This window comes from Heterodontus francisci, chromosome 29 (genome assembly GCF_036365525.1).
Source record: "Heterodontus francisci isolate sHetFra1 chromosome 29, sHetFra1.hap1, whole genome shotgun sequence".
NCBI lineage: Eukaryota > Metazoa > Chordata > Chondrichthyes > Heterodontiformes > Heterodontidae > Heterodontus > Heterodontus francisci.
In genome coordinates this window covers 49548021-49568949 of record NC_090399.1, presented here as the reverse complement: position 1 = coordinate 49568949, position 20929 = coordinate 49548021, and the positions used below count along the sequence as shown (strand labels likewise).

Sequence of the window (20929 nt, the reverse complement as noted above, 5' to 3'; positions counted from 1 at the left end):
TATTGAAGTTGAAAATAATTATCTTTCTATCATTTAGTTTCTCCCAAGGTCTTAGTTATTGCCAGAAGTGGCCATCGTTGGTTTCTCCACTGCATTGTGACTGGATTTTATCCGCAGTCCATCAGTGTGACCTGGTTGAAGAATGGAGAACACGTCTCTGAGTCCAAATCTACCGGGTTATTACCCAATGAAGATGGAACCTATCAAATAACGAAATTCCTTGAATTTGATCCATACGATGGGAAAAGTTATTCCTGTCATATTGAGCACAGCAGCTTGCCGGGTGGAAAGACTGTCCCCTGGGGTAAGGACAATTTCGTGATGCAGCAGCCCAATGTGTGCATGTCACGTGTTGTTTTATACAATCCCTTTAATTAGGTAATAACAGCTACCGGCTCATTAAAGGTATGCTTTTCTGTGTATACACAGACTCATATAATCATATTTCCATCTGTCTCTCTGTCTGTGTGTCTATTTACCTAACTTGAAAATGGTGAGATTCCAAAACTGCTGTACCAATAGTGAGACTTGTAAACATAACATTATGTGACAGATTGAAGATGATAGGGTACTAGCTAATGTTACATGATAGTACAAAGTGGACCTTGCACTAAATTGAGCTGTGGTATTAAAGTCTGTATGCAATTGCAGGCTGTGCAATGGTATAAGTAAAAGAAGGTAAGAATTTAACTATTTTAACTAAATGCAAATTTTATGCAGATAATTTAGTCTTTTACATTTTTAGGAGTTGTAACTTTGCACCGTGAGTCCCGACCCAAAAAGTTCCAACACAGAGATGTTTGGGAATGGTCAGAAGCTCTATCCCTCATCCCTGAGAGCTGGCGTGCTGAGCATCAACTATTCAACTGCCCCTCATATTGCCCCTTTCACCAGACCCTGCAGACACAGGCTTCTTCCACATGGCTACTGGCTCCATGGCCCAACCAGTAAGCCAAGTCAGGAGACATGAGCTTTACCCCTGTCTCACTGAGCACCGTGACCACAATCATTTCCCATGGGCCTTCCAGCAGCATATTTATATTTGTGACCTGTTGTGACTACTCTGGAAACCATGTTTCACTAGTAAGCGATGTAATTTTCTACCAGGCCCATTTAGAGCCTCTCTACTGCCCCCATTCCCCAGGACCATTGCCTTTTTCATTATTCTCATTCACCAGGACCATTGCTTTTGTCCCACCACACTCACTAGGCCCATCCATATTGTTTCTACCCAACCCTACATTCACCAGGAACCTTGCCTTTGTCCCAGCTCCCCCCTCCCATTCACCAGGGCCATTGCTGTTGCTTCCTCTTCACCATGAGGAGCTTTTCAAGGAGTTATCCTTCATTCTCACTCAGCACTGATCACCAACTTAGGCCTCGTTTCCCCCTCCTCCTCCTACCATGTAGTAGATCCTATAACTTGGTGACCTGTCCCCTAATGAAGCAATATTTTCGCTACCCTTCTTTGTTCCTCAATGTCCCAAAGCTCCACTCCAAGTGAATAGCCCTACCTCCCTGACTCTGCCCATTCTTCCATTCCCCATCACTTGATTCCCCCACAGTTGACAATTGACGTGTTCTCCTCAAACCAGGCAGCAGTTAGACTGCCGAACCTCCGTCACTGATGTAATTTTCCCAGATGGTGAAGCACCTACCCTCCAACATTGTTCACTTTCCCCCCAAACGCTCCCCCATGTCACTGAGTAGCACTTTAACACTGCATTCCCCCTCACTAGCCAGCTTCATGACCTTCCACTCCCTCTATGCATCCTTATATCATCGTTTGCCCTCCCAGTAGTAAAGAGCACATCTTGTATATTTAAGACTTCCCTAACACACTGAGCAGCAATCAGGACCTTCTACTCCCAAAGAACTCTCCCTCCCTAATGTTACTGACCCACCAAGCGGAGTAACTCATCTGTTTGGTCTTCTCTCCCCGCAACCCCCATGAACATTTCAAACCATGCACCTAAGCCCAATGAATGGAGCGGTGAATGGAATTAGGCTCATGCTAACCCATCATTGAATAGGGAAATCTTTCCTGACCCACTGACTGTTACCTCCCCATCTCCCTCCCTTCTAGTCATCCTCTATCACTCTTCCCTCTCTCCTTCACTCATTCCTTCACCTCTCTGACCTGCTTTCTCTCCACTTTGCCCTCTCCTTTCCCTCGTCTCTCACTGTCTCCTCACACATTCAAGTTCTCATTCTTCCTCCCCTTCCTCTTTCTAAATAAGGTAATATTTTATGGGCCATATAGTATGGGAATACTATTCATAGCAAAAATGTCTAATTTCACTTACCATGAGCAGTGCCATATGACTGTCCATCCACATGTCTAATTATAAAACTGTTTCTAATATTTTTCAGAAGAAAAAGTAAAGAAAGAAAGACATGTGGGGCTGATTGTCATGCTTGTATTGTTGTCGTTGGCAATTATTGTTTTAATTTATATGTGGAGGAGAAGACGAAGAGGTAAGGCAAGGGAATATTTTTTTAAAAGTTATGACACTGTACCTTTTGCAAAAAATCCCTTCTCACCCCAACCCAGGATTATACTTGAATTTTAAGCATCAGTTATGGAGTGACAATTGGTCCATGGCTTAACTTGTGCAAGAACTAGAATGTTATTGAGGAAAGGTTTACTATTGCAATTCTAGGTTCAATCAGAAGCATAACAGAATAGAAAAGTCAAGAAATAATGAGTAGCCTGCATAAATACATAGAAACATAGAAAATAGGAGCAGGAGTAGGCCATTCGACCCTTCGGGCTTGCTCCGCCATTCAAAAAGATCATGGCTGATTGTCTAATTCAGTACCCTGTTCCCGCTTTCTCCCGGTATCCCTTGATCCCTTTGACATTAAGAAATATATCTATCTCCTTCTTACATATATTGAATAACTTGGCCTCCACTGTTTTCTGTGGTAGAGAATTCCACAGGTTCACCACCCTCTGAATAAAGAAATTTCTCCTGATCCTGATTCTAAATGGCATACCCCATATCCTGAGACTGCGACCCCTGGTTCTGGACTCCCCAGCCATCGGGAACATCTTCCCAACATCTCGCCTGTCTAGTCCTGTTAAAATTTTACAGGTTTCTATGAGATCCCCTCTCTTTCTTCGAAACTCTAGTGAATATAGGCCGAGCCGACCCAATCTCTCCTCATACGTCAATCCTGCCATCCCAGGCATCAGCCTAGTAAATCTTCTTTGCACTCCCTCCATGGCAAGAACATCCTTCCTCAGATAAGGAGACCAAAACTGCACACAATACTCCAGATGTGGTCTGGACCTCAGTTAGAGCAATTACGAGTACGAGAGAAAGCTGGTTGGAAATATAAAAATGGATAGTAAGAGTTTCTATAGATATTTTAAAAAAGAAAAGAGTTATCAAAGTAAGTGTTGGTCCTATAGAAAGTGAGTCTGGGAAAATTAATAATACATAATAAGGAGATGGCAGATGAATTGAACAAGTACTTTGCATCGGTCTTCACTGTAGAGGATACAAGTAACATCCCAGAATTAGCTGTCCATCAGGAAATGGAAGGGAGGGAGAAACTGAAGAAAATTACAATCACCAGGAAAGTGGTAATGAGCAAATTTTTGGAGCTGTGGGCTGACAAGTCCCCGGGTCCTGATGGACTTCATCCTAGGGTCTTAAAAGAAGTGGCTGGCGATAAGTTGATGCTTTGGTTTAAATTTTCCAAAATTCCCTAGATTTGGGGAAGGTTCCATTAGATGGAAAATAGCAAATGTAATTCCTTTATTCAAAAAGGGAGGGAGGCAGAAAGCAGGAAATTACAGGCCAGTTAGCTTAACGTCTGTCATCGGGAAAATATTAGATAATATTATTAAAGAGGTTATAGCAGGGCATTTAGAAAAAGTCAAGGTGATGAGGCAGAATCAACATGGTTTTGTGAAAGGGAAATCACGTTTAACCAATTTATTGGAGTTCTTTGAGGAAGTTACATGTGCTGTGGATAAAGGGGAACTGGTGGATGTACTGTACTTAGATTTCCAGAAAGCATTTGATAAGGTGCCACATCAAAGGTTATTCAGAAAAAGAAAAGCTCATGGGTGTAGGGGGTAACCTATTGGCATGGATAGAAGATTGCCTAGCTAACAGGAAACAGAAAGTAGGTATAAATGGCTCATTTTCTGGTTGGCAAGATGTAACCAGTAGTGTGCCACAGGGATCAGTGCTGGGGCCTCAACATTTTACAATTTATATAAATGACTTGAATGAAAGGACTGAAGGTATGGTTGCTAAATTTGCTGATGACACATAGATAAATTAAAAAGTAGCTTGTGAAGAGGGCATAAGGACATAGGGACATAGATAGGTTAAGTGAGTGGGCAAAGATCTGGCAATTGGAGTATAATGTGGGAAAATGTGAAATTCTCCATTTTGGCAGGAAGAATAAAAAAGAAGCATATTATCTAAATGGTGAGAGATTGCAGAGCTCTGAGATGTAGAGGCATCTGGGTGTCTTAGTGCACAAATTGCTAGTGGCAGACCTATGGGGAAACCACTGAGGAGATGGTAAAGTGAGGCCCAGGCTCGGGGCCTTCACACATCTGGAGACAGTCGAGAGAGGTGGTGGCAGAGTGTGGACCTGTGGGGAAACTACTGAGGAGAACGTAAAACGAGGCCCCGGCTTGGGGCCTTCACTCACCTGGAGACAGACGGGAGAGGTGGTGACAGAGTGGCGGACCTGTGGGGAAACCATTGAGGAGAAGGTAAAGCGAGGCCCGAGGTGGTGGCAGAGCAATTTACCTTCAGGATTTGGTGCCCACTGACTGAGCTTGAAAAAGAAAATGACATCAAAGGAAAGCTGTAAGGTGATTGGTTGGTGAATAACTGCTTTTAGGGAGTGTCTGTAAGTAGCTGCAAATTAGAAAAGCGTAATTAAAAAAAAAGCCTGAAGTAGCTACTTTATTAATTAAGGGACACAAGCAGAAGAGAAACAATGAACTGGTGAGTCTATTGTTTTTTGCTCTTTTTAAATGGTCAGGTTTATTGTATTACACAGATTTAAATTAGTATAGTAAGTGGTGGTGAGGAGAGGCATGAATTAAACAATCAATTAAGAAAGTAATTAATTAGTTCATTAAATCACAATAAGGATGACAAGACTGGTGATGTATTGTGGCTGCAGTATGTGGGAGCTTGTGGACACTAGTGTGCTCCATGGCAACCACGTTTGCTGTAAGTATCTGTGGCTCGAGGAACTTCGGCTCAAAGTCGATAAGCTGGAGGCCAAGCTGCAGACACTGCAATGTATCAGGGAGGAGAAAGCTACCGGGACACGTTTTCCAGAAAGCAGTCACACCCCTTCGGACAGGGTCATCTGATTTGGTCAGTGGTCAAGAACAGGAGGATGTGACTGCGTGTAAGGCAGGTAATTGGATCGAGAAGGCAGAAGTGGAGGGGCCTCATCCCTTACAATTGTCGAACAGGTTTGAGGTTCTTTCAACTTGTATGGATGAGAGAGAGGGCTGCAGGATGGATGAGCAAATTGACCAAGGCACCATGGTACAGGAAGCCATTCAAGATGCGGGAGTAAATAGGAATGTAGTAGTCGTAGGAGACGGTATAGTCAGGGAGATAGACACCATTCTCTGCAGCCAAGAGCAAGAGTCCAGAAGCCTGTGTTGTGTGCCTAGTGCCGGGGTTTAGGACATCTGCTCAGGGCTGGAGAGGAACCGCAGTGTGAGGGGGAGGATCCTGTTGTCGTGGTCCACGTTGGTACCAATGACATAGACAGGGCTAGGAAAGAGGTTTTGCATAGATAGTATGAGCAACTAGGGGATAAATTAAATAGCAGAATCTCAGATGTAATAATCTCTGGAACCTGAGTCACGGGCAAATTGACATAGAGTAAATAAGATTAAAGTTAAATGCATGGATCAAAGTTCAGTGTGGGAGAAATGGGTTTCGATTTGTGGGGCACCAGCACAAGCTGTGGAAACTGGGAGCTGTACTGGTGAGATGGTCTTCACCTGAAACCTGCTGGGACAAGTGTTCTGGTGAGTCATATAACTAGGCCAGTGGAGAGGGCTTTAAAATAAATAGTGGGGACAAGGGATCAAGTGAGGGAAGATGTGATAATTTAAAGAGAGGAGAAGGCAAGAGAGCAATGTAGCAATAAGGGAATTGACAATCTGAGTATAGCAAGAAGGGAAAATTGGAGGGAAGCAAGACTGGTATCATGAAGTCGAAAAGCAGTAAGCGAAATTAGAAAACAAAGTGGAGGCAAGCATCAAATTGAATCAGAATGCGGAATAATATTGAAAAGACAAAGTTAAGGGCACTATATCTGAATGCATGCAGCATTCACAAATGAATTGAAGACGCAAATGGAGGTAAATGGCTATGATTTAATTGCCATTACAGAGACATTGCTGCTGGAAAGACTGGAAACTGAATATTCAAGGATATTCGTCATTTAGGAAGAATAGGCAAAAAGTAAAACGATGTGGGGTAGCGCTCTTACTAAACGATGGGATCACTACATTAGCGACAGAGAATCCTAGATCGAAGATCAAGATGCAGAATCAATTTGGGTGGAGCTAAGCAACAGCAAGGGGCAGCAAACATTGGTGGGAGTTGTTTATAGGTCAACAAACAGTAGTGGTAATGTTGGACATGGTATAAATCAGGAAATTAGAGGTGCATGAAACATGGAGAATAATGCGTGACTTCAATTTACATATTGACTGGGTAAATCTAATCAGCAGTAAAGGAGTGAAGATGAACTCCTGGAGTGTGTGCGAGATGGTATTCTGGAGCAGTATGTAGAAGAACCAACTTGGATTTCAGCTATTTTAGATTTAGTATTATGTAATAAGAAAGGAATAATTAATAACTTTGCTGTAAATGAGGCTTTGGGATATAGTGACTATAATATAAATTTCAACATTAAGTTTGAAAGTGATATAGTCATTCTGAAACTAGGGTCCTAAATCTGAACAAAAGGTATGAAGGGCCAGTTGGTTATGATGGATTGGGAAAATACACTAAAAGATTTGGCGGTAAACAGGCAATGGCGAGTATTTAAAGAAGTATTACATGGTTGCCAATAAATATACATTCCTGTAAGACACAAAAAAAACAACAGGAAAGATTAATCAACCGTTGCCAACAAAAGAAGTTAAAGATTGCATTAGATCACAGGAAGTGGCTAATAAGGTTGCCAGAAAAGTGGTAAGTCCAAGGATTGGGAGCAATTTAGAATCCAGCAAGGATGACCAAGAAACCAATAGAGGAAGGGAAAAGAAGGGAAAAGACCAGATGGCCAAGGGTTGCCGGTGGCTGGGAATGACCAAGTTGCCAGCGGAAAAGAAACGGGCAGAAAAAACTCTATAGAATTCTACATGCGCATTAATCTGAATACATTTTCAATTCTTATTCTTTCCAGTCATAGTCCATTCCCATCATGTTGTCTGTCATGTCATTTCACTTATTTCCTCGTTTTACAAGGCACCCTCCCCGCGTGGTCAAGGCCGCCCCCCCATTTCCCCTCCCCCCCCCACCCCACCGTTCCCGGTAAGACCTCAGTGGCGGTGAGAAGAGGCCCTTAATTGGTCCTTAATAGTCTAATTAAGGGCCTCAATTGGTCTCTGTGTGGGAAGGCCGTCATCAGCCTAGTCCACCCCCGGGAAGATCGCTGGCCGATAGGCCCTTCGCCCCCTTCCCTTGTTGCGATACGTAGTGCCGCACCCACCTCCGATCCCACCTACGGGGGCCGCAAAATTCAGCCCTTAATGTTCCCTGAGACTCGGAGGAGTTAACCTCAACCATGTCTCACAGAGCCGCACCTTCCTGTCGGAGTCACTGGATGGCAATCAAGAAGCAGTCAGTGTTTAGATTCCGAGTCTAGGAAAAGAATCCTGGAGGTAATGACTGACCTTCCGGGAGCGAAGCAGAGAGGAGCGGACCTGTTGGGAGAATGCCAAGTGAAAGAAGAGGATAAATTGAGCCTGAGGGTCGAGGCCCAGTCATTTATCTTCTGGGAGTGGACCTTTGTGAGAGCAGTCCAGGTGCACCGGAGTTTGAAAATAAAGTCAACAGCAACATCACAGGAAAGCTGCAAGGTGATTGGTTGGTGAGTAACAGCCGTTAGTGCCTGGAAATAGCTTAAAAAATCAGGAGAAAGTTATTTTTTAAACCTACCTTATAAGTGTTAAGGTTAGTACGACTAAAGTGTTTTTTTTTAAATTAGTGCAATTTATTAAGGACTTAGATTGTAGTGGGTAGTGTTTGGAGTAGAACAAGGCCCCCAGTGTAATTTGTATTTTTTAAAGGGAGTAACTAATTAACCTAAGGGTAAATCATGACAGGAGAGCTCAGCCCCGTGATATGCTCCTCCTGCGCTATGTGGGAAATCAGGGATGCTTCCAGTGTCCCTGACGACCATGTGTGCAGGAAGTGTATTCATCTGCAGCTACTGGCTACCCACATTACGGAGCTGGAGTTGCGGGTGGATTCACTGTGGAGCATCCGTGATGCTGAGGACATCATGGATAGCACATTTAGCGAGGTGGTCACACCGCAGGTAATGACTGCACAGGCAGAAAAGGGATGGGTGACCACCAGGCGGAGTAGTAGGCGCAGACAGGTAGTGCAGGAGTCCCCTGTGGCCATCCCCCTTTCAAACAGATATACTGCTTTGGATACTGTCAGGTGGAGAATGGCCTCCCAGGGGAAAGCAACAGCAACCAAGTTTGTGGCACCACGGATGGCTCTGCTGCACAGCAGGGGAGGAAAAGTGAAGGTTTAGTGAATTGGTCACACCGCAGATTAGGATTGCTGAGGGCGAAAGGGAATGGGTAACCAGAAGGCAGAGAAAGAGCAGGAAGGCAGCGCAGGAGTCCCCTGCGGTCATCTCCCTCCAAAACAAGTATACCGTTTTGGATACTGTTGAGGGAGATGGCTCACCAGGGGAAGGCAGCAGTAGCCAGGTCCATGGCACCGTGGCTGGCTCTGCTGTTCAGAAGGGCGGGAAAAAGAGTGGAAGGGCTATAGTCGTAGGGGATTCGATTGTGAGGGGAGTAGATAGGCGGTTCTGTGGTCGAAAACGAGGCTCCTGAATGGTATGTTGCCTCCCAGGTGCACGGGTCAGGGATGTCTCAGATCGGCTGCAGAACATTCTAAAGGGGGAGGGTGAACAGCCAGTTGTCATTGTGCACATAGGCACCAATGATATAGGTAAAAAATGGGATGAGGTCCTACAAGCAGAGTTTAGGGAGTTAGGAGCCAAGTTAAAAAGTAGGACCTCAGAGGTAGTAATCTCAGGATTGCTACCAGTGCCACGTGATAGTCAGAGTAAAAATGAAAGAATAGTCAGGATGAATGCGTGGCTTGAGAGATGGTGCAGGAAGGAGGGGTTCAGATTTTTGGGACATTGGGACCGGTTCTGGGGAAGGTGGGACTATTACAAATTGGACGGTCTACACCTGGGCCGGACTGGAACCAATGTCCTTGGGGGTGCTTTTGCTAACGCTGTTGGGGAGGGTTTAAACTAATGTGGCAGGGGGATGGGAACCAATTGAGGAGGTCAGTTGACAGTAAGGAGGTAGTAACAAAAGCCTGTAAGGAACTAGATAATGAAGTCAGTGTGACTAAGGGGAAGAGCAGGCAGGGAGCAGATGATGAATATAAAGGGACTGGTGGTCTGAGGTGCATTTGTTTTAATGCAAGAAGTGTAGTAGGTAAGGCAGATGAACTTAGGGCTTGGATTAGTACCTGGGAGTATGATGTTATTGCTATTACTGAGACTTGGTTGAGGGAAGGGCATGATTGGCAACTAAATATCCCAGGATATCGATGCTTCAGGTGGGATAGAGAGGGAGGTAAAAGGGGTGGAGGAGTTGCATTAATGGTCAAAGAGGATATCGCAGCTGTGCTGAAGGAGGGCACTATGGAGGACTCGAGCAGTGAGGCAATATGGACAGACCTCAGAAATAGGAAGGGTGCGGTAACAATGTTGGGCCTGTACTACAGGCCTCCCAACAGTGAGCGTCAGATAGAGGTACAAATATGTAAACAGATTATGGAAAGATGTAGGAGCAACAGGGTGGTGGTGATAGGAGATTTTAATTTTCCCAACATTGACTGGGATTCACTTAGTGTTAGAGGTCTAGATGGAGCAGAATTTGTAAGGAGCATCCAGGAGGGTTTTCTAGAGCAGTATGTAAATAGTCCAACTCGGGAAGGGGCCATACTGGACCTGGTGTTGGGGAATGAGCCCGGCCAGGTGGTTGAAGTTTCAGTAGGGGACTACTTTGGGAATAGTGATCACAATTCCGTAAGCTTTAAAATACTCATGGACAAAGACGAGAGTGGTCCTAAAGGAAGAGTGCTAAATTGGGGGAAGGCCTACTATAGCAAAATTCGGCAGGAGCTGGGGAATGTAGATTGGGAGCAGCTGTTTGAAGGTAAATCCACATGTGATATGTGGGAGGCTTTTAAAGAGAGGTTGATTAGCGTGCAGGAGAGACATGTTCCTGTGAAAATGAGGGGTAGAAATGGCAAGATTAGGGAACCATGGATGACAGGTGAAATTGTGAGACTAGCTAAGAGGAAAAAGGAAGCATACATAAGGTCTAGGCGGCTGATGAAAGACGAAGCTTTGAAAGAATATCGGGAATGTAGGACCAATCTGAAACGAGGAATTAAGAGGGCAAAAAGGGGTCATGAAATATCTTTAGCAAACAGGGTAAAGAAAATCCCAAAGCCTTTTATTCAAATATAAGGAGAAAGAGGGTAACTAGAGAAAGGATTGGCCCACTAAAGGACAAAGGAGGAATGTTATGCTTGGACTCAGAGAAAATGGGTGAGATTCTAAACGAGTACTTTGCATCGGTTTTCACCGAGGGGAGGGACATGACGGATGTTGAGGTTAGGAACAGATGTTTGATTACACTAGGTCAAGTCGGCATAAGGAGGGAGGAAGTGTTGGGTATTCTAAAGGGCATTAAGGTGGACAAGTCCCCAGGTCCGGATGGGATCTATCCCAGGTTACTGAGGGAAGCGAGAGAGGAAATAGCTGGGGCCTTAACAGATATCTTTGCAGCATCCTTAAACACGGGTGAGGTCCCAGAGGACTGGAGAATTGCTAATGTTGTCCCCTTGTTTAAGAAGGGTAGCAGGGATAATCCAGGTAATTATAGACCGGTGAGCCTGACGTCAGTGGTAGGGAAGCTGCTGGAGAAGATACTGAGGGATAGGATCTATTCCCATTTGGAAGAAAATGGGCTTATCAGTGATAGGCAACATGGTTTTGTGCAGGGAAGGTCATGTCTTACCAACTTAATAGAATTCTTTGAGGAAGTGACAAAGTTGATTGATGAGGGAAGGGCTGTCGATGTCATATACATGGACTTCAGTAAGGCGTTTGATAAGGTTCCCCATGGCAGGCTGATGGAGAAAGTGAAGGCGCATGGGGTCCAAGGTGTACTAGCTAGATGGATAAAGAACTGGCTGGGCAACAGGAGACAGAGAGTAGCAGTAGAAGGGAGTTTCTCAAAATGGAGACGTGTGACCAGTGGTGTTCCACAGGGATCCGTGCTGGGACCACTGTTGTTTGTGATATACATTAATGATTTGGAGGAAAGTATAGGTGGACTGATTAGCAAGTTTGCAGACGACACTAAGATTGGTGGAGTAGCAGATAGTGAAGGGGACTGTCAGAGAATACAGCAGAATATAGATAGATTGGAGAGTTGGGCAGAGAAATGGCAGATGGAGTTCAATCAGGGCAAATGCGAGGTGATGCATTTTGGAAGATCCAATTCAAGAGTGAACTATACAGTAAATGTAAAAGTCCTGGGGAAAATTGATGTCCAGAGAGATTTGGGTGTTCAGGTCCACTGTTCCCTGAAGGTGGCAACGCAGGTAAATAGAGTGGTCAAGAAGGCATACGGCATGCTTTCCTTCATCGGACGGGGTATTGAGTACAAGAGTTGGCAGGTCATGTTACAGTTGTATAGGACTTTGGTTCGGCCACATTTGGAATACTGCGTACAGTTCTGGTCGCCACATTACCAAAAGGATGTGGATGCTTTGGAGAGGGTGCAGAGGAGGTTCACCAGGATGTTGCCTGGTATGGAGGGCGCTAGCTATGAAGAGAGGTTGAGTAGATTAGGATTATTTTCATTAGAAAGATGGAGGTTGAGGGGGGACCTGATTGAGGTGTACAAAATCATGAGAGGTATAGACAGGGTGGATAGCAAGAGGCTTTTTCCCAGAGTGGGGGATTCAATTACTAGAGGACACGAGTTCAAAGTGAAAGGGGAAAAGTTTAGGGGGGATATGCGTGGAAAGTTCTTTACGCAGAGGGTGGTGCCTGGAACGCGTTGCCAGCGGAGGTGGTAGATGCGGGCACGATGGCGTTTTTTAAGATGTATCTAGACAGATACATGAATGGGCAGGAAGAAAAGAGATACAGAACCTTAGAAAATAGGCGACATGTTTAGAGAGAGGATCTGGATTGGCGCAGGCTTGGAGGGCCGAAGGGCCTGTTCCTGTGCTGTAATTATCTTTGTTCTTTGTATCTTTGAAAAAGACTGGGAGAGCCATCGTGATAGGAGATTCAATTGTAAGGGGAACAGACAGGCGTTTCTGTGGCTGCAACTGAGACTCCGGGATGGTATGTTGCCTCCTTGGTGCTAGAGTCAAGGATGTCTTGGAGCAGCTGCAGGACATTCTGAAGGGGGAATGTGAACAACCGTTGGTCGTGGTCCATGTTGGTAGCAATGACATAGGCAGAAAAAGGGATGAGGTCCTGCAAGATGAATTTAAGGCATTAGGAGCTAAATTAAAAAGCAGGACTTCAAAGGTAGTAATCTCAGGATTACTTCCTGTGCCACCTGTTAGTGAGTATAGGAACAGGAGAATTCACCAGATGAATGTGTGGCTGGAGAAATGGTGCACGAGGGAGGGATTAAGATTCCTGGGACATTGGGACCTGTTCTGGGGAAGGTGAGACCTGAACAAGTGGGATGGGTTACACCCAGGCAGGACTGGAACCGATGTCCTCGCAGGGGCGTTTGCTAATGCTGTTGGAGAGGATTTAAACTAGAATGGCAGGGGGATGGGAACCTGAGTGGGGTGACTGAGGAGGAGGAAACAAGGATAGAAACGAAAGACAGGAAACAAAAAGACAAAAGTGGAAGGCATAGAAATCAAGGGTGAGAAACAAATAGGGCCATAGTGCGAACTAATGCTAAGATGACTAACAATGTTAAAAAGACAAGCCTAAAGGCATTGTGCCTCAATGTGCGGAGAATTCGTAATAAGGCAGGCGAACTGACCGCTCAAATAGATGTAATGGATGGAGACAATATAGTTATGATTACGGAGACATGGCTGCAGGGTGACCAAGGATGGGAACTGAACATCCAAGGGTAATAAAATTAAGGAAGGACAGGGAAAAAGGGAAAGGAGGTGGAGTACCATTGTTCGTATAAGAGGAAATCAATGCAATAGTGAGGAAGGATATTAGCTCAGAGAATCCTGATGTGAAATCTGTATGGGTGGAGCTAAGAAAAACCAAGGGGCAGAAGACATTGGTGGGGGTTGTACATAGACCCCCAAACAGCAGTGGTGATGTAGAGGATGGCATTAAACAGGATATGCATGCAATAAGGGTGCAACTGTAATTATGGTTGACTTTAATCTACATATAGATTGGGCAAACCAAATTAGCAATAATATTGTAGGGGAGGAATTCATGGAGTGTGTACGTGTTGATTTTTTGGACCAATATATTGAGGAACCAACCAGAGAACAGGCTATCCTAGCCTGGTTATTGTGTAATGAGAAAGGATTAGTTAACAATCTTGTTCTGCGGGGACCCTTGGGGAAGAACGACCATAACATGATCGAATTCTTCATTAAGATGGAAAGTGAGAGAGTTGATTCCAAGACGAGGATCCTGAATCTAAATAAAGAAAACTATGAAGGTATGAGGTGTGCGTTGGCTATGATAGATTGGGGAACGTTACTTAAAGGGTTGATAGTGGATAGGCAATGACTAGCATTTAAAGAGCACATGGATGAATTACAACAATTGTTCATTCCTGTCTGGTGCAAAAATGAAACAGGAAGCTGAACCATGGCTTACAAAAGAAATTAGGGATAGTATTAGATCCAAGGAGGAGAATTATGAAATGGTCATAACAAGCAGCAAACCTGAGGATTGGGAGCAGTTTAGAATTCAGCAAAGGAGGACAAAGGGATTGATTAAGAAGGGGCAAATTGAGTATTTGAGTAATCTTGCAGAGAACATAAAAACTGACTGTAAAAGCTTCTATAGATATGTGAAGAGAAAAAGATTATTGAAGACAATGTGGGCCCCTTACAGTAAGAAATGGGGGAATTTATAATTCGGAACAAAGAAATGGCAGACCAATTCAATACATACTTTGGTTCTGTCTTCACAAAGGAGGACACAAATTACCTCCCAGAAATGTTGGGGAACATAGGGTCTAGTGAGAAGGAGGAACTGTATGAAATCAGTATTATTAGGAAAATGGTGTTAGGGAAATTGATGGGATTGAAGGCCGATAATTCCCCAGGGCCTGATAATCTACATCCCAGAGTATTTAGGGAAGTGGCCCTAGAAATAGTAGATGTGCTTCAGGTCATTTTTCAAAATTCTACAGACTCCAATGTAACCCCACTATTTAAAAAAGGAGGTAGAGAGAAAACAGGGAATTATGGACCAGTTAGCCTGACATCAGTCGTGGGGAAAATGCTAGAGTCCATTATAAAAGATGTAATAGCAGAGCACTTGGAAAACAATGACAGGATCGGACAAAGTCAACATGGGTTTATGAAAGGAAATCATGCCTGACAAATCTACTGGAATTTTTTGAGGATGTAACTAGTAGAATAGATAAGGGAGAACCAGTGGATGTGGTGTATTTGGACTTTCAGAAGGCTTTCGATAAGGTCCAACATAAGAGATTAGTGTGCAAATTTAAAGCACATGGGATTGGGGGTAAGGTACTGTCATGGACAGAGAACTGGTTGGCAGACAGGAAACAAAGAGTAGGAATAAACGGGTCTTTTTCTGAGTGGCAGGCAGTGACTAGTGGGGTACCATATGGGATCAGTGCTAGGACGCCAGCTTTTCACAATATATATTAATGATATAGATGAGGGAATTAAATGTAATATATCCAAGTTTGCAGACGACACAAAGCTGGGTGGGAGTGTGAGCTGTGAGGAGGATGCAGAGAAGCTGCAGTGTGATTTGGACAGGTTGCATGAGTGGGCAAATGCATGGCAGATGCAGTATAATGTGGATAAATGTGAGGTTATCCACTTTGGTGGCAAAAACAGAAAGGCAGATTATTATCTGAAAGGCAATTGATTGGGAAAGGGGGAGGTGCAGCAAGACCTGGGTGTCCTTGTGCACCAGTCACTGAAAGTAAGCATGCAGGTGCAGCAGGCAGTTAAGAAGGCAAATGGTATGTTGGCCTTCATAGCGAGAGGATTCAAGTACAGGAGCAAAGATGTCTTGCTGCAAATATACCAGGCCTTAGTGAGACCACATCAGGAGTATTGTGTGCAGTTTTGGTCTCCTTATCTGAGGAAGGATGTTCTTGCTATGGAGGGAGTGCAGCGAAGGTTCACCAGACTGATTCCTGGGATGGCAGGATTGATGTATGAAGAGAGATTTGGTCGATTAGGCTTGTATTCACTAGAGTTTAGAAGAATGAGAGGGGATCTCATAGAAACTTACAAAATTCTAACAGGACTGGACAGACTAAATGCAGGAAGGATGTTCCCGTTGGCAGGGAAGTCCAGGACCAGGGGTGATAGTCTAAGGATAAGGGGTAAGCCATTTAGGACTGAGATGAGGAGAGATTTCTTCACTCAGAGAGTGGTGAACCTGTGGAATTCTCTACCACAGAAATTAGTTGAGGCCAAATCATTAAATATATTCAAGAAAGAGTTTGATATCGTTCTTAGGGTAATGGGATCAAGGGATACGGGGGAAAAGCGGGAACAGGTTACTGAGTTTGGATGATCAGTCATGATCGTACTGAATGGCAGAGCAGGCTCGAAAGGCCGAATGGCCTGCTCCCGCTCGTATTTTTCTATGTTTCTAACTCCCCGAAAGCCAACCCGCATTCACCAGCGCAATCAGCACCAGTAAAGACGAACCTTTTTGTCATTAAGTTTTGGCCTTTGAATCAATTTCTCCCTAATGTTTGCTAACAGCTGGATGTCCTTGTTGGAATTCGAGCATCCAATTAATAGAAGGCGACAGGTTGCAGTCAAGTATTTGTGAATGGCAAGTCATTCTACTTAGTCATTTTCAAGTAGAAGCTCTGAGTTCCTGATTTCAGTCGTACCATCAAAGAAGGAGAGCTGCAGATGGTACCCATTGCCACTGAGGGGAAATAGGAAATGAAGCTATCCAACTATTTTCAATATAATTGACTGTGGAGTAGCATTGACAGAAGATAGTTGCACTGTTGTAGCTAGCAGAGTAAAGGGAACTATCATGAAAAGAGAATGAATAAGTTCACCACACTGTGCTCTGCAGTATCACCTCTGGATTGCCTAACAATTATTTTTCATCCCTAGCTTACAATGCTGTTTAACCAGTACCTGAGAGGGACGAACGCCAGACTTGAATTGGATCCAAGAACACAAAGAAATGGTTGTCAATGATTTTTTTTCTGAGGAAAGCAAAGTTGTTTGTATAAGCGCATGCACGAGGTTTCAATCACTTTATTAAAATATTAGTAACTTGTTTCGTGTTGAAGGAACATTGCCAAATCTGATCCATAATTGCAACTGCTATCGCTTTATATTACATAACAGCTGTGCGGAATAAATACGCTTCTGGCATTTTAAATATATTTTGTAAATATTAATGCACTCCTAATAAACATAAGCTTAATTTCTCCAACATTGACCTCAAGTCTCTACTTGTGAGCTACAACAGTGATCATGGAAACTCTTGTCAACTACTGGAACACAGCCGAGCTCATCCTTTCCACACACACATTTCATCAGCAGCGTCCCCAGTACAGTGGGCCCAAGCAAACCCAAGGCTTCTTTTCCTTCTCTAACTGAAGGGAACGAGGCTCATGTAGCACCTCTGCTGCTAGGCCATGATTGTAATGGGAGTGAGAATAAGACACTTTCTCTAACCGGTGGCCAATTTGCAAAGCCGCAGAGGCAAGTTGAACATCATACCCAGATAGTGAAATTGAAAGTTAAGCTGTCGCACAACTACAATGGATTTAGTGAATACTTTAGAGGGAAGGTTAAACATCAGGGTGGGGCATAAAACTCACTGCAAGGCTTCGACTGACGTTTAACAATACCGCCTGATTTTCACTTCGGTCGCCTCTGCAGTTGGATGTATCATCCGGCTAGACAAATCTACCTGCAGCTGCGGTGCAGAACAGGCGGGAGCAGCTCACCCACTCATTGCACATCCCGTCCTATTTTCCTCTCCTTCAAATTCAATGGAAAAGAAAATCGTGTGGGATGCACAACACATCTGATCGGCTCCTGCGCATTTTGCCTAATTTAGATGGAAGCGAGTCTCAATTCCCGGTCGCCAATTCTGGTTAGACTCAGACCTTTAAGTTATTTCCCGAACTTAATTAACACCAACGGATATTTAAACAGATTCTTTAACTGCAGTCTGAATTTAGTCTGAGACACTGCATAAATGATGGTGTTTGTGCAGGAGCTCAAATGCTGCAGCATATATCCAGTTTGTTCCATGATGGTGAAAGGATGACTGTAGTCTGTATGCAAATATTGAATATCCAAAATTTGTACACATATATAATGAGTGAAAGTCACCATCCATAACAGAATAAAACTGCCAGATATGGCCAGCAGTAAAACGATGGACTTCCTTCGGTTTTCCATTTCTGGGTCGCTGCTGCTGCTCCGGAGACCCCTCCTGATCCTGTTTGTCAATAGAATATGTCTGATGGTCAGACCATTGAATATCAGAATCAAGAGAAATGGAATAAAAGGCATTAAAGCTATATCAACCCACAAGAATGCAACCCATATCGGTACAGTATAGAGGCTTGATTTTACATTGCAGAACCACAATACATCGTCAATTATTATGCGAGGTTCAAATGTAAAGGAGATTGGAATGTTTTCCAAAATACTCAATCCCCACATCGTTGCCACAACCACGGCCGCAGTTCTTTCGGTGCAATAATGTGTTCTTATTTTTTGGCAACAAATGGCGATAAATCGATCAAAAGTGAAAGCGACAGTTAACCAGACAGAACATTCAATAGAAGCAAAAATTAGGAAGAAATTCAGACTACAGACGGGAGTGTAGTCCAGGAATGATTCTGGGAAATAAATTTCATTCATCTCATACAGGAGCACATCAACTATCAGGACCAGGAGATCCGCCGCTGCCATGGCCACCAGGTAAATAGTGATGCATTTGGAGAGGCCACACTTTCCTCGGGAGAGAATCACAATGGTCACCAGGTTGGCTGCAAGTGGGGGAGTAATGAAATAAATCAGGAGCATAGACTTGACGAATAATTCGAACAAAATAAACTGTAATAATTAGTGCTGATTTTTCTTTCACTCAAATCATTCACTCTGTCCGCGTAAATGTGGAAATCCTGAGGAGGCATAACTATTTAGCAATCCACGCCACATCATTTATTGGCTGTTACCTCAAAGGAAAACAACAACTTGTGAAATTGGGTAACATTTGGAGCTTAATAGTCATTTGCCATTTAGTTGTTCAGACACTTTAGACTCAAATCAGGGATCACGCAGATTTTACAGCAGGGCCCTTACAGATTCAGTGCCTTGTTTACGCATTACTTCAATGATAACATAAAACGGATCTACAAATGCTTTTGTGTATTTTCTGCAACTAACCTTCGTTATTTTCCATTGCAACTTATAATAATGTAACAGTATTAATCATCTCTTAATATTCAATCCTGTCCTTTGTGTTTGACGCTGATAAATGTCCAACAAAAGTTAAGTATTATGGCCTAATAATATAATTTATTTAGAAGAATATGCGGGAATTGGGAATTGATAACATGTTTTCCGTCTTTCTGAAACCATTAAAATCAATGAATAGACAGATTGAGATGATGTCGTTATTGCACAGGCAGAAAGCAGCAGCACAGTTAATGGAAAAGTCCTGGGGAAAATTGATGTACAGAGAGATTTGGGTGTTCATGTCCATTGTTCCCTGAAGGTAGCAACGCAGGTCAATAGAGTGGTCAAGAAGGCATACGGCATGCTTTCCTTCATCGGACGGGGTATTGAGTACAAGAGTTGGCAGGTCATGTTACAGTTGTATAAGTCTTTGGTTCGGCCACATTTGGAATACTGCGTGCAGTTCTGGTCGCCACATTACCAAAAGGATGTAGATGCTTTGGAGAGGGTGCAGAGGAGGTTCACCAGGATGTTGCCTGGTATGGAGGGCGCTAGCTATGAAGAGAGGTTGAGTAGATTAGGATTATTTTCATTAGAAAGACGAAGGTTGAGGGGGGACCTGATTGAGGTGTACAAAATCATAAGAGGTATAGACAGGGTGGAGAGCAAGAAGCTTTTCCCAGAGTGGGGGATTCAATTACTAGGGGTCACGAGTTCAAAGTGAGAGGGGAAAAGTTTAGGGGGGATATGCGTGGAAAGTTATTTACGCAGAGGGTGGTGGGTGCCTGGAACGCGTTGCCAGCGGCGGTGGTAGACGAGGGCACGATAGCGTCTTTTAAGATGTATCTAGACAGATACATGAATGGGCAGGAAGCAAAGAGATACAGACCCTTAGAAAATAGGCGACATGTTTAGATAGAGGATCTGGATCGGCGCAGGCTTGGAGGGCCGAAGGGCCTGTTCCTGTGCTGTAATTTTCTTTGTTCTTTGTTCTTAAACACTCGCAAAGATAAACAATTACTGAGAATAACTTACCAGGAATACCAAGCAGTGCAAGAAGAGGGTAGTAGATTTCTTCTATCTGTGTCAGTATTGAACTTCCCATTTTCTATGAGCAGGGCCGAAATGTATTCAGATCAAACCCTCATGCACACACACACACACACATTTTTATATATATATATATCTAACAAAGGTCTCATGAGATGATTACATAGTAATTAACATTAGTTACAGCTGTATGAATAAGCATATTATGTACCTGCTCTTGGTGCAATAATGATTAGGGAATACGTTTCATCCCACTAGTGATGCAAACATCTATTAAAAACAGCCAGAATGTCACGTTGACTTTTTAGCATTTTTTTTTGTTGAAAGATCCAAATTAACTGGTGTGATCCTTCTGAGATTTGGGCATTCACAGTTGTTGTTTAGTATCATCAGTAAAAACGCTACATCACACCAAGGAACAGAGTAATCCTAAACGGGGCTTCATTTTTTCTAAACATTAAAGCACCAATTTATATTTTCTGGTATATCTATTGTGTTTTAATTACATTTTCCATTGCTTGATCACCCCCTTGAACGTTACTGTTAAACACATTAAAAAGTGTGTTAGAATTTTCATGTTTTCTCCTTTATCATCCTTAAGGTGAGGGCTACCGGTGCGTGGAACTAGATACCTTCTAGTACTCCCAGGTCAGTATTATGCACAGGAAAACACAGCGTTACATACAGATGCACAAACACTGTTATGAGCCTCGCGGAGATCAATAAACAAAAGGAACCGAATTTACCGAAAATAAAAAAAAAATGGACAGGATTCCACTTTTATAACTTCTACTCTAACATCAAAGCAAAATCAACATAAATTAATGATTAACAGATAAATCACAGTCAATATATATGATTTACAGATTACACATTAATTACCAGATACAACAATAGATGGCACTGAACAACCACAAACTTCTTCAAAACTCTGAACTTCTTCAGGTAGAATT

The 20929-nt window shown here is 43.4% G+C and overlaps 2 protein-coding genes across 2 annotated transcripts in view; one reads left to right on the top strand and one right to left on the bottom strand.

Moving 5' to 3' along the window:
* LOC137346274 (major histocompatibility complex class I-related gene protein-like) overlaps positions 1-16938 on the top strand; it is a 46246-nt gene extending 29308 nt beyond the window's left edge. The window contains exons 4-6 of the mRNA XM_068009739.1: positions 38-304; positions 2374-2478; positions 16611-16938. Of these exons, the coding sequence (XP_067865840.1) occupies positions 38-304; positions 2374-2478; positions 16611-16627 (389 nt within the window). The 3' untranslated portion in view covers positions 16628-16938. The remainder of the gene's footprint in view (positions 1-37; positions 305-2373; positions 2479-16610) is intronic.
* A 689-nt stretch (positions 16939-17627) lies between these two features.
* LOC137345835 (probable G-protein coupled receptor 139) lies at positions 17628-20031 on the bottom strand. Its single transcript, XM_068009084.1, has 2 exons — positions 19962-20031; positions 17628-18514 (listed from the first exon to the last, which is right to left on the bottom strand). Exons 1-2 carry the CDS (start codon positions 20029-20031, stop codon positions 17628-17630), a joined length of 957 nt encoding a protein of 318 aa, XP_067865185.1.
* Between the last annotated feature and the right edge of the window lie 898 nt (positions 20032-20929).